This window comes from Phyllostomus hastatus, unplaced genomic scaffold (assembly GCF_019186645.2).
Source record: "Phyllostomus hastatus isolate PE091 unplaced genomic scaffold, TTU_PhHast_1.1 phas_scaffold_11, whole genome shotgun sequence".
In the NCBI taxonomy this organism is placed as follows: domain Eukaryota; kingdom Metazoa; phylum Chordata; class Mammalia; order Chiroptera; family Phyllostomidae; genus Phyllostomus; species Phyllostomus hastatus.
Window position 1 is genome coordinate 7,882,387 of NW_025334005.1, and position 14,203 is coordinate 7,896,589.

At 42.0% G+C, this 14,203-nt stretch overlaps 1 protein-coding gene across 9 annotated transcripts; it reads right to left on the minus strand.

Moving 5' to 3' along the window:
- Window positions 1-625: 625 nt before the first annotated feature.
- On the minus strand, window positions 626-8,760 carry LOC123829609 (serine protease FAM111A-like). 9 transcript variants are annotated; one of them, XM_045855484.1, is made up of 7 exons: window positions 8,635-8,760; window positions 7,567-7,596; window positions 6,915-6,998; window positions 6,641-6,662; window positions 6,434-6,543; window positions 4,980-5,097; window positions 626-3,204 (listed from the first exon to the last, which is right to left on the minus strand). In XM_045855484.1, exons 6-7 carry the CDS (start codon window positions 5,058-5,060, stop codon window positions 1,360-1,362), a joined length of 1,926 nt encoding a protein of 641 aa, XP_045711440.1. In that variant the 5' UTR covers window positions 5,061-5,097; window positions 6,434-6,543; window positions 6,641-6,662; window positions 6,915-6,998; window positions 7,567-7,596; window positions 8,635-8,760; the 3' UTR covers window positions 626-1,359. The 9 variants fall into 9 exon arrangements, 8 of the variants coding, with proteins under 8 accessions (XP_045711440.1, XP_045711437.1, XP_045711438.1 ...); XM_045855481.1 differs by lacking the exon at window positions 6,641-6,662 and having other exon boundaries at window positions 6,507-6,543; XM_045855482.1 differs by lacking the exon at window positions 6,641-6,662.
- Between the last annotated feature and the right edge of the window lie 5,443 nt (window positions 8,761-14,203).

Below are 14,203 nucleotides of genomic sequence, written 5' to 3' on the forward strand. Positions count from 1 at the left end.
AGGATTGTGTAATATCTACACAAGCTCGCACTTGTAAATTGTGTCTGATGTGGCAATTTTGCAACCTCTCTGTGAGTGACTACTTTGCCATCATGGTGACAAGAGGTGGACCATCTCAGACTTCCCCATGTCAATCAGCTACTTCACCTCTCTGGCTGCAGCCTTAGAGATCTTCTCTTCCCCTGCTCCTCCCACTCATCTAACCCCTAATCCTAATCAAACACCACATTCTTGTAGTACTGATAGTAATTTTTACTCTCCTGACAAAATATAGACTGATATTGTAACTATACTTATGTATGTTAAATTGAGAACAGCCCCAATTTCATGAATTAATCTTATAATCCCTTGAAGAATATTATTCATTTCAACAGTATTAATAGTTTGCCGTCCAAAAAAGTTACAATATCAAATGCTGGTGAGGATGTGAATGAATATAAACTCTCCATCAGTGCTTGTGGGAATGTAAAATGGTGTAGCTCCATTAGAACGCAGTTCAGCAGGTACAATACTTATGAACTTAAACATGACTTTACCACACAGTCCAGTAATTACCCTTCTTGGTATTTACCCAACTGAATTGAAAACATATGTTCATTCAAAAATTTGTACACAAATGGTTATAACAACTTTATTTGCAATCACTGAAAACTAGAATCAAGTAAGAGCTCTCTGAAAAGATGAATGAACAAAAAAGTAGTGGTATACCAATATAACAGGATATTATTCAGTGATACAAATAGGTGAGCTATCAAACCGTAAAAAGACCCAGAAGCACTTCACCTGCATATTGCTAAGTAAAAGAAGTCAATCAGAAAAAAGCTATATACTATGTGATTACATGACATTGTGGAAAAAGCAAACTCTCTCTAAAAATAAGTCTTTAAAAAATAAAACAAAACAGAGATAACAATCCACCTTGTAAAGCTGTTAGAACTAGTTTGTACATGAGCTTAGAAAAAATGCACTTAGAAAGTGCAAAGAAGTGGTCAATAGTATTTGTTATTATTGATGATATCAACAATTTTTTAAAGATTTTATTTATTTATTTATTTGTTTGTTTGTTTACTTATTTATTTATTTATTTATTTTTAGAGATAGGGGAAGGGAGGGAGAGAGAGAGAGAGAAATCTATCACATGCCCCAACCAGGGGTTGAGCCCACAACCAAGGCGTGTGCTGTGGCCAGAAATCTACCCAGCCACCTTTCCCTCTGTGCCACAAGGACCAACCAAGTGAGCCATGTCGGCAGGGAGCAATAAGCACTTTAAATTTACAAAACTATCATCACAGCCTGTGGAATAACATTTCTATAGCTAATTTCCTGACAGCTTGGAAATGGATGGAATTCTCACTGTCCTCAATCCTCATCACTCACCATTTCTACCTCCTGCTGAGTTATGCATATGCCTTCATACCAGGCTCTATGCTTTTGTTTAATATCATGGAGGATGGATTCCATAGTAGGGCCAAACTCAATGATACTGGAAAATTCAGAATGGTAGTAATTACGGAAGCCAGCACTGTGCATGGCCACCAATGAACCGTATGAATCAAATACTGGCGAACCAGATGACCCAAAGTAAAAACTGGTGTCATAGGTAATCACATCAGTTCTGGGAGCCATTTCCTCGAAACTTCTTTGAGTGAGCATACGGATAAACTCCATATGCTCATCGAAACCCTGCATATGCTCATTGGAATCCTGAGGCGGAAGATGTTGCTGATATTTTTCTACTCGCTGGCTCTGAGGGACTATAGCACAACCATCAATAGACTTTGCCTCTCTATCTGGATGGCCAATAATATATATCAACCCACTAAGGGGCACAGGACCAATTCCATTATAAAGTCCCGAAGGTACTGGTCGTCCATTTTCCTTCAGTTCCAGAACAGCATAATCAAGAGATTCATCAGATATCTCAAACCAAGGTTTGACAAAAAAGTAGTCCCCTCTTTCTTGGCTGTCTTCGTAACCAAATGTCACCCTCACGCATTGGCCAATTATGTCTGCCCACTTGCTTGGCTCTATTCCTTTTCCCACAATGTCATGGATTACATGCCAACAAGTGAAAATGAACAACCCTCTAAAAACAAAGCAGGTGGCACAACCCTGAATTCCATTGTTGTCCCATGACAAGTACCCAACTGAGTCACTGAGACGAGAAAGAAGTTTGGTGATTTTAACCGGAGTAGCGTTTTTTGTCAGTTTCCCAAAGTATGTTTTATGAGCAAGATATAATTTCTTCCCCTGTCTATTTTTAATCTTTTTCTTGAAGCTTTCTCTAATTTTTTTCATTTCTCTTTTCAAACTAGGGTACTGGGCCATACTTTTTCCTTCCAAAACACAGGTGTTTCTTTCCTCCAACTCAGGATTCTGAGTGGTTGTCAAATCACAATTCTGAGTGGTTGCCACACCACAATTCTGAGTGGTTACCACACCACAATTCTGAGTGGTTGCCAAATCACGGCTCTGAGTGGCTGCTGCCCTAGACGCCCTCCTTTCCTGAACCTCAACCTGGAAGAGCTTGCCCTCTAGCTCATCGACACATTGTGTGTTTTCTACAATGGAGTCCAGGTTTAAAATGAGTTTCCAATCATTGTTCTCCAGAAAGGAAAGAAATCTGCCATCCTTGCACACAGCTTCCTTGATGGTTTCTCCTTTGAAAGCATAGACACAGAGTTTGACCCCTTCTTTGTGAAGTTTCCTGTATTTGACAATCCTTTTCCTTGTCTTTCCAATTGCGTGGATAAAAAATTTGACACAATCAGTAGATGCCTTGTCATGCCGACCAGATATCTGGTTCTTTTCATTCTGCTTACTTTTATTCTGGGCAAATGTAATTCCCAGGTGGCAATTTTGAGGCAAACAACTGAGGGGCATTCCAAGGTTTAGGTAGCCTTCAATTCCTTCCGTGCCCTGCACCAGTATTTCTTTGCCTTGCTGAGTTTCCCTCTCTTTTTTGACAACCTGAAGAGTGTCAAGTGCTGTTGATAAGGTATGCCTCTCATTACATGTGATCTGGTATTTCATTTGTTTGTTTCTCCTGTGAGGTACATCTAAGGTAATGTCAAGTACCTTATTTTGGGATATAGCCTGGTCTTTGGCTCTTTGAGCCTGGGTATTAGTTACATGATGTGGGCTTTTTCTGGAGCCATTCTTCATTTGAGGAACACTGGAATTATCCTGTTGTTCTTTATTGACCTAAAAGGAAATGTTAGAGTCTGTAAAACTATTATGCAACCTGCCTTTTGTTTCATTTTTTAGTGTGGAATTCACAAAATTTCTATAGAAAACTGAGAACCAATCTCCAAAGCCCCAGTGAATAGAATTAAATCAGAGTTTGAGTTGGGAGCCAAAATATAAGGTGAGTTTCCTTTCCTATCAATGAGTTAAGCTTTTAATACTACTAGAGTTGTGCATATTTATGAGAAATGTGAGGGGAAAAGAACAACGGTTTTGTAGTTTCATCAAAAATAGAGATGCTGCCCTGGCTGGTGTGGCTCAGTGGACTGAGCACCTGCCTACGAACCAAAAGGTCACTGGTTCCATTACCAGTCAGGGCACATGCCTGGGCTGCAGGCCAGGTCCCCAGTAGGGGGTGTGCAAGAGGCAATCACACACTGATGTTTCTCTTCCTCTTTGTCCTTCCCTGCTCCTCTCCAGAAATAAGTAAATAAAATCTTTTAAAAAACAACAACAGAGATGCATGCTTAAATGTCTGCCAGCCTTCACAGTGTTCTCTTGGGTATTGTTTACTATTTTCAGCTGTGTAATTTTTACCACTTCGGACCACAGTGATGAATTGCACCAATAATTGTTCTTAAAACACCAAAATCAGCAAGAATAACATACCATCATTGATTTTATAATTGAGAATTAAATGCTAAAGAAATCATCATCAGTTAAGTAATTATTTTGTCATAATAATATTGTTACAGTCAATGAATAAAGATAGTCAATAATAAATAATAATATTAATAAATAATAGATTAATAATAAATAATAAAGAATGTATTATATTATTGTATGTTAATATAATGTATTAATAAAAATGGATAAATTTACTTATTAATAAATAATAATAAATGAATACTAATATTGTTACAGTCAATAATAAAGATGCACTCAATGAATGAATGGCATATGCATATGGTGCGTTATGCCCTGTTCCACATGCTTTTCATGAACTACCTTGTATAATTCTTACAACCCCGTGAGCTAGGTGTGATTAGTCCCATTTTCCTGGGAAAGAACTTGAACACCCAAATGTCAGCAAACTTAAGTCCAAGTCTTCATCCCACTATGGCCTTAAGAACAAATCACTTCTCTCGTCTCTTTATAAACCAAACTGAGGATGAGAAAATCCTGCCTGCCTGCCTAATAAGCTTATAGTAAGAATAAATTTTTAAAAAAGATTTTACTTATTTATTTTTAGAGAAGGAAGGAAGGGAGATAGGGAGAGAGAGAAACATCAATGTGTGGTTGCTGGGGGTCATGGCCTGCAACCCAGGGATGTACCCTGACTGGGAATCGAACCTGCGACACTTTAAGAAAAAATATTTTAAAAATTGTTTTATAAATTGTAAAGCCTTACACAATTGTACTGCCATTATCAAATACATCAGCCACATTGGCATGGCATTGTATATATTGCCAAGCTATGAAATAACTTTAATTTTGTTTTCATTCCATATTTTGCTGTACATTATATTTGATTTTTTTTGTTGTTCAGGAAGTGTTACAATAGCTTTTTGCTAAAGGCTGATTTTCTATGGCTAAGATTTTTATTAAAACTCCTCCTCACCACTACCCATGAAAACAGAAAGAATAAACATGAATGAGAATTTTAACTTATGTTATATTCCCTACATTCAATGGGATAATTTCTGGACAGGAGGACTATGCAGCCCAGTGTCAAGGATGGCTAAGTCTAGTATTTATACATTCTGTAAACAGTATTTACAAACATATTGTACCTGAGGAAAATAGTCCACAATTTTCGTATTTCTCCTTGTATCCAAGGAGACCTTCTGTGACCTGTTTTTCTTACAGCTCATGATGGCTTGAAGATGAGTAGGCAGTTCAGCTGAAACACTAAAAAGGTTCAAGTTAGAGCAGTATCTTCCCAGCTACCATTAACTGTACAGAGGGTAAGATTAATGGGGACCCTGTGTCCCACCTTTCCCTTTAGCTCCAGCCACACCCTTCTCAGAGATGTTAACTTTGGAAGTAGATATTTTATCCACCAACTCTAATCACCCCAATAACAAAAGCTCCCCATGATGGAGAATTATACCAGATACTTTACAAAAATTATCTCTAATTGCCAATTCCCACAGATACCAAGCAAAATAGGTGTATCTGCTTTTGCAGAGGGGGAAAGTATAACTCAGAGAAGGCAGGTGAGCTCTCTCCACAGTCAGAGTGACATGGCAGAGATGGAATTCAAAGGCAGGAATAAATATCTTTCAGGAGGGTTTGCTGTTGGAGATTTAAAAAGTGTGTTCTGGTTCCATTAATGTTAAGTTATGGCCTCCACTTAAGTTGGAGATGGCACGGGGATGGTATAATTGCAGGACAATGAACAGCAAAAACAACATACAGACAAAGTCAACTTACAGTGGGAGTTTGACTAGGAAGATAGGAAAGTTAGTGGCTGCTTTAGACTTTTTTGTTTGTTTAAAGAGGTATTTTCCCCTCTGTATCTCCTCTGATGTCTCCCCAGAGGAGGATGAACAATGAAGCAAAAGAGTGAAATCTTCACTAGTGACAAACATGCTACAATGGAAGCCATGGATGGGCAGCAACCTCCTGCCTTCGGTATCTCAACATGTAATGCATGCCTGTCACGTGGCAAGCCCTCATAAAGACACATTTATAAAGATACAGTCAATGAATGAATGGCATATGCATATGATGTGCTATGCCCTGTTCCACATGCTTTTCATAAACTACCTTGCATAATTCTTACAACCCTATGAGGTAGGTGTGATTTGTCCCATTTTCCTGGGAAAGAACTTGAACACCCAGAGACGTTAAGGTATTTACTGGTACTCAAGGTCACAAAGCCCAGAGAGTATACTTTTAATGGCTTTTTATTATGAAAAAAAGAGAGAGAATAACATAAAGAGCCTACATGTACCTATCACATAGGACCAATAATTGCTAATTTTTTTTGCAAATCATATTTTCATTTTACTAGATGATTTTACAGTTAGAGATATCATGACATTTTAATCCTAATTATCACTTTCCAGCTCTAAAAATCTTGGACTTTTTCTTACATAATCACAATACTAATTTATTCAGGTCAAGATCCAATTGAGATGCATAAGCTGTCTTTAATTATTATATCTCTTAAGTTTTTTTTATTCTAGGAAATGAATTGATTCATTGAAAAGAACAGAAAAGTTGTTAGCAGACAGTTTACCTCCTGGTTTGCTTCTTTGTGTTGTTGCTTAATTTGTGCTCAGCCCCTGTAGTTCTTGTCAAGTAGAACTTACCTAAAGATTATGCTTTAAAGACGATTTGGAAGATGCCCTTGTAAAGCAGTAGACAGCACATTAGTCTCATAAAGATGATTTTGTACATATATAGAATGGAATATTATTCAGCCATAAAAAGAATGAAAGCTTACCATTGTGACAATATGGATGGACCTAGACAATATTATGCTAAGTGACATAAGAGAGTCAGAGAAAGGCAAATACCATGTGATTTCACTTATATGTGGAATCTAAAGAACAAAATAAATGGGGAAAACAGAAACAGACTCATAAATACACAGAACCAAGTGACTGACGGTGCTGGGTTTAAATGTGAAGGGATTAAGAAGTGCAATTGGTAGTTACAAAATAGTCATGGGGACATAAAGTAAAGAATAGGAAACATAGCCAATAATATAGTAATACCTGTGTATGGTGGCAGGTGAGTTCTAGACTTATGGGGGGATTACTTTGTAAAGTAAATGATTGTCTATCTACTGTGCTGTGCACCTGCAAATGACACAAAATGATATTGAATGTAAGCAGTTAATTAAAAAAAATTAGAAAGCATGAATATCCAGCTTCAAGCTTGGCTATTTATTAACTACACTAATAAATACCATTTTAAAATTTGAGGCAACAGTACATCAGTAGAGACTATGCTGCCTCTCTTCACCATTCCACCATGCAGTGGGAGCCCTGGCTTCATCACTTACTGATAATGAGCTTCTCAGGAAGCTCACCTCAGCCTCTCTCAGCCTTAGTTTCCTGTTTGTACACTGAGGCAATGGTTCTACAGGAGATAATGAATATGGAAGTGCTACATCAATGTTAGTTTTTGTAAGTCCACTTGGCTTCAAATTTGAGATTAGCATTTACTAGCTGCTTGACCTTGGGCATATTAATTAATACTGTCCTTTACTCTCCACTCCTCTTAGATGGAATTAGTGGTGTGATCAGCCTCCACTGTTACAAAGATTAAAGAATGAATGGAAAGTCATTAGAACAGTGCCTGGCACAGCACAAGTTGCCCAGTAAATATTACTATGGTTAGTATTATTATCATCAATATACTTACCACAGGGAGACTTTTCAAATAGCAGTGACCCTGAGAAAACAAAAATGAGGTACTTATAATGGAGGTGATGTGCCATGTAGCATAAGGTCCTTGAAGGCAGGAACTTACTGTCCCCAAATTAAAAGAATTTGGAGTTTTGCTGTGTCTGCTGTTGCTGACTTATCTCATGGAATTTGAGAAAAGACCTAGGTGCTTTAGGAGTGATTAGTACACATGGACCAAAATATATATATATATAACGTGGGCAGGAACAATTGTGAGTTTTGCCCTCCATTGGAATGAACTTGAGCAATCACAGTGGAGAGGTGCAGAAGGTTGGGAAAATACCCCACATCCCTTCCCCAACATAGTTTTCGGTATCCAGACTGAACCATGCTATATCAAAGTGTGAAGTGTCCTAAGCTATCCAAGTCCAAGACCAGCATTATCATTGGGGAGGTCAAGGCTCTGCTGACCTGAAGGGCTGGATCTATGTCCTCCAATAAAGAGCAATATACAACCTGTCCTTGGTCCATTTTTAGCCCACCCAAGGACTTCCCCTTAGATTTCATCTCCTCCCTCATCACTTCTCTCCCTCTCTCTCTCTCTCTTTCTCTCTCTCTCTCTCAGTCTCTCAGTCCCTCTAGATCTCTATCCTTCCCCACTACTTCCCTCTCCCTCTGGCTCTTCTTCAGTCGGCACTCTTCACCTTCCTTCCCATCCCACCCCACACCTGCCTCTCTCTCCCCTACTGCTCTACTCTCTCCCTCTCCCCTCTCTTGTTTCCTTCTCCCTTCTCACTCTTCTCTCTGCTTTGGCCTGGCATGCTAGAGCTGATCCCAGCTGACCCTCGGCCTCCACCAAGCCCATCACCATGCTTCCAGGCCCCTTCATCCATCCTAGTACACAGAGCCTGACAAGAAGTAGCCATGAAATAAAACTGTGCAGTCTTGGGACAGCAGGTGGGCAGCAATGTCCAACACAGTCCAGAAGGATGGGGCCCACCTCTTTTCTCTCCCAGCCACACAGACTCCCAGGCCTCCGCCCGCCCTACAGAACATCCCAACACCCCAGAAACTCCATGCTTACCCACTCCAGGGCACACCTCTCCTGTCACCAGCAGCCAGGACTCCAATGCAGAGCCAAACTGGGTTAGTTCTTTTAGAACTGCTCAGGAGAGCAACCAAGTTAGCGCAGACCAGCTGTGAAGGCACTGGGTGGGGCTGAGAATTAAAAGATTTCCTGTCCTTCAGAACTTCCTCTCTGCTGGTAACAGTGTTATTTTCACTTTCATATCTAGCAGGCTCTTTCAGGTATAGCATCCTCCTTCCATCTCAGCCTTTCCTCCACCTCACCCCACCCCATCTACTTAGGTCTTTGCTTTTTTGGACATTTGCTGAACAGAGGAGCTGAATGCTGTTTTCAGAAAGTCCTATCAGCCTGAAACATCCTTCAGGACTTCTTAGTCCCCAAGACCAGTCTGAGAAACAGACTGGGGGAGACTGTGCCTGTTCTCTTGACCTTGTCTTTTACACAAGTACAAGTGACGACAATACAGACAGTATATGCAGTATTGCCAATAAGGCAGATTTTCACCAAGTGTAAGAGCTTTTAAAATTTTGATGAGATAATCAAAAAGATCCCTAAAAAGTGTTCTTTACTCTCAGGGGAAAATAAACCCAGCACTTACAGAGCTCAACAAAAAGAAACTGGAGTTTGACCTAATGCAAGATTGCTTTCCCTACCTTGAGTTCAGAGCATGGGGAGAGAAGGAAGAAAGGGCCTCAGAATACACTGATTCTGAATTGAGGATGTTGGGTTGCCTGGGTTTTGCTGGGATCTCCAAGAATGTCAGATGCTGGCTCCCAGAAATACCACCAAAACAACCTGTTGACAACAAACCCAAGTTTCTTTCTTACTGAAGTCATGAACAGCAATAACTTGACAGAATTTTGGTAGTGTCTCAGGGGGTGGGGAGAGCAATGTGGGGTTATTTGTTGAGATTTTGCAGTATAGTTTAAGTTGGGACTTGAATGTGGAGGATTGGTAGGATGGGGCCAACCTTAAGTAACAGCATAGGACTGGTGGATATAATAAGGTAAGGGTTCAAGTCTTGGGAAGTAAATGGTACTTCGATGTTTTCTATTGAACAGTGATTGGCCTTGAGGATGTGTCAGAATAAACAATAAAGATATTCGCAAGTGTCATGTGCCTGGGCAGAAGTTTCCTGAATAGCAAATTTATGTTGATGACAATAATAGAATAGTATTGTCATATGAATGTCGCTAGCAAGCTGTATGAATACAGAAGGCTTCACTTCTATCAATGGTTTACATGCCTGAGGACTTAATCAATGTTTGTTACTTAGAGTATTTTATCCTGGAAAGCAGCTCATCAGGAAAACACATTTTAGGTGACATGTGTGTTACTCTTTGTAAACAAATTTTGTGGAACAGAATCCGGACACAGAGAGGTTCTTACAAATGCATCAACAGTTGTCCCGGAACATGTCTGCTTCGTGACAATATCCTTAACAAAGGAAAGATGAAACTTTCCATAAGAATCACCCTCAATAATGATGTTTCATGTTTTATAATTAGAAAACTAATAGATATTCTGCATAATAATTGGATAATACCCTGGATGATGAATAATGGAGAAAACTATCAATCATTAGTCCAGCACCACAAATAACCATTCTGCATTATCTTTTTATTTCAAAGACTGGATATGCAGATAGAAATCTAAAGTTACTTGCATTATACTAGGCTAAGAGTGTGTTTGTCACTGAGCAATCCACCATTGCTTTCTCATGTCATTAGACAACCTTTGAAAACAGATTTTGATGGGGCATTTTATATTTAGTGTGCAGTAACTTTTAATCCATTCTTCCATTGCTGGATATTGAGACTGTCTCCAGTGTTTAACTACTCGAACATGACAAACATTTCTACACTGAAAATATTTCTTTCTGTCCTTCCAATTACTTCCCTAGGCCAGATTCCCATCAGTGGAAATACTGAGATAAAGATTCTAAATATTTTTCACAAAAAATCCACGGCCAAGCTGCTCTCCAGGTAAGTCACATCAATCTGCCCCACTGTCAAATAAGATGGACTGTGTGGCTGACTCTCTAAAGCATTGCAGTAGTAGTATTAGAAGTGTTTGCTGATGGATAGATGAACTGTCATATACTTTGACTGTTTTTAAATCTGTCTACATTGTTCCCTTACTAGTACAGCTGGACATACTTTATGCATTGTTTGGACATTTGAAACATCCCCTTTCAAAAATTCCCATTACTATCTGTTTAGTTTCTATGTGTACACAGTTTTAAGAAAATTAAGGAAATACAACAAAATGCTTGATAAATCACAAGATTAGCTAGCTGTACAAACAGGTAAACATTCAAATGTGCAAACAAATATACATATTCATATAGAAACAAATAAGCATTCTTCTCTCTGCTCCCTAAAATCACTTGTGTCTACCTCGACTTAATATTACCATTTTGCCCATTTGTCAGTAAAAGAGTGGGCTCATGAAAACCTGGGTCCTGATGGACTGGGTGCAAAAATCCTTGCTCTGAAGCACATGACTTTTGTTACTTTCATAAACTTCAGTGTCACTTTCTTCATTTGTGAAAGAGGGACGGTAATAATATTTCTTGCAGAGAGTTGTATTAAATGGTAAATAAGATAATCCATAGGAGGTAAAAAGTAGAATCCCAGGTACACAGTCACTTCTCAGTAAATATTAGCACTGTTGCTATTTACGTCTGTCTATGACCCCAATGACATTAAATGTATAGTCTGTTGAGCAGTCACCTGGTACAAGGGCCTCTTTGTGTGGTGAATTTATACAGTATCATTTCCTGTTTCAGAAGCACTTATGTGGATGATGTCCCCAAACGTATTTGGCAGTGCACAAGAAGGGATTGTCACTGCCATTCTTTATGAACTGACCCCTCCCAGGGCCCCAGTGCAGACTGTGGTGGGAGTGCTGTTCCAGGCAGGAGATGCAGAGTGCAGGCATACCTTTGTGACTTCAGGTCTGGAGGATGGGTCATTTTCAGTGGCACTGAGTGACTCCTCTTCTTCACATTTCACGGGATTCATGATGAGTCCCAGGAGAATCTCACTCACGTCCACTACTGGCTCAGGTGAAGAAACAGGGACTGCGTCAATCCTCCTACTGCAAAAGACTAAAACAATAAAAGAGAAGATATACAAAATGACACACAGCTTTCAAACACTGGGCATCAAGCAGCTCAGAGCCATGATCTCTGATCCCTGAGAGAGGGAAGTCAACTGAGCTAAGCCCTGTGGATGACTAGATGACTTTGGCAGAGTTTCCAGTCCATGTGTTGGGAGGGGCAGCAGAACAGCGCCTGGCAGTCTCCCTGGGTTGAGAAGACAAGCTGAGAGTCCTGGGAGGGCTGGGAGGCTTGAGTCTGTGGGGCAGAGAACTAGAGAGAGAGGAGAGCAGCAGCTACCCAGGCAGAGAGATGGAGACTTGGAGGCCCATGGTGGGCTCCCCAAGAAATTCCAACCAAGTCTCTGTCAGTGCAGGACAGTGACAATTCTACTGGAAGCCAGGGGAAGGACCCCTCCCCCTCAATGGGGAACACAAGACAACTCTGTGGCTCACACAGGGCTGAGAATACTTTCTGTGCCCCAAGGCCACACCAGAGAACTTCATCATTCCTGGACTAGCAGGCAGAGCATTCAGAAAGGTGTGGCCTCCACAGCAGGACAAAAGCAGCCCTCCAGCAAAGGCTGCTCTGGTGCCACCTGACAGACCTGGAAAGTAAGACTTGCAAGGATACAAGTGTTTCCCAGGACAGCAACTGTGCATGAGAGCAAAGTGGAAGCACAGCGAGAGAAATAGAAGCATCTCCAGCAATGCCCCCTAATATGAAATTAGCCAAGCTTGTATCCAATCCAAAATGATCAGCATAGAAAGAAGCAGGAAAATATTGCCCCTAATGAGGAGAGCAATCAATCAATGAACAGAAACAGGCCCAGAGGTGACACCTGGACAGAACAAGAACACTGAAACAGGTATTACCCTGGACTTCTGGCCAAATGGAGGTGAGAAGGACTAGACTGACCTACCTGACTGGAAAAAAAAAAAACAAGACAAAAAGGGCAACATAAATGAAACCTTGGTTGGCAAGGGACTGGACATCAGCCACTTAGGGACCGCTCCATAGGACATGCACACTGTGGTTACTGGGGGTGGCTGCCCTGAGATGTTCCAGGCCAGGGTGCACTAAGGGGTAGCAAGGCAGAGGGGGTGGAATTCCTGTTTGAAGGAGATAGAGCTGAGATTTCAAGGAAACACAACTTGGGTCTCAGGCAGAGGGCTCCCCTCAAGTATTCAGCTGAGAAGGGCCAGGGCAGCCATGGTGGAAACTACCTAAGAGCAGAAAAAAAAAAACCCCACCCCCAGCCCACAAGCATGAACAACCAAGCAGGGGATATCTTTCCCCAACCCTGTCCTTGCACCCCTCAAATGAGTTTTCTCATTTGTAAAGGGAGGAGCTTACCTCAGATTAAACTTGGATTGTGCCCAGTGAATGACCTAACCCCTGTGGACTTGTGACAACGGAAGTTACAGGATCTCACCCTCCAGCATCACCACCCAGTAAGTCTAGAGTGCGGTCCTGGAGGTCGCTCTTGTGACACAGCCCCCCTCCCGCCCCGCAGCTGCTCACAAAACTTCAATGGGCCCTGGCTGGTGTAGCTCAGTGGATTGACCGCGGGCTGGGAACCAAAGTATCACAGGTTCGATTCCCAGCCAGGGTACATGCCTGGGTTGCAGGCCATAACCCCCAGCAACCACACATTGATGACCCTCTCTCTCTCTCTCTCTCTCTCTCTCTCTCACCCCCCCCCCATTCCCTCCCTAAAAAAAAATAAAAAATAAATAAATAAATAAAAAAATTAAAAAAAATAAAAAAAACAAAAAAAAACTTCAATGGGAACAGCTGCCTAGGCAGTCTCCAAGGCACATTCCAGGTGGGGGGTGCTGTCCACAATGGGAAGGGGCCTCTCCCTCCCTCCTGCTCCCCCTTCCTCCTTCCCTTACCCCTCCCCATTCCACACCTCCAGGCCAATCACCCCTAAGAGCTCCAGGTCCATCTCAAACCCAAAACCACTCACATGAGCCCAGAGTCTGGCCTCACTGTGCCGGTGGCCGCCGCCCTGGGAGTCGCAGGTGCTTAGGAGATCGCGCGGAGCGGGCTGTCTCGGGAATATCTGTGCTGGCAAGAAGTGGAAATTCCGCGCTGCAGACGCCGCACCGCTCCTGGCCTGTACCTGGCCACGGTGTGGCCCGGGAGTGGCGCGGCAGGAAAGGACTAGCGGGCTGGCCAAGCGGGAGCAGGGATCCGGGAAGGGCCCGCCCAGCCGCTCTGAGATCACCGGGTTCCCGCCAGATGCCACCCACGCACCCACTCGCCGCCGCGCGGTGCTCCGCGGGCTAACGCATTCCCCATCGCAGGTGGGGCAATCCCGGCCCGCCATCCCTTCCCCGACCCTCCGCGTAGCGGCCCGTGGAGCAGGGCGAGCGCGGGACAGGCGTGGGAGGAGCCGGGTGACCACTGAGTGTCCCGGGCTGTCCACGGGCCGAGGTTCGGGCGCTGCGGGGCGAA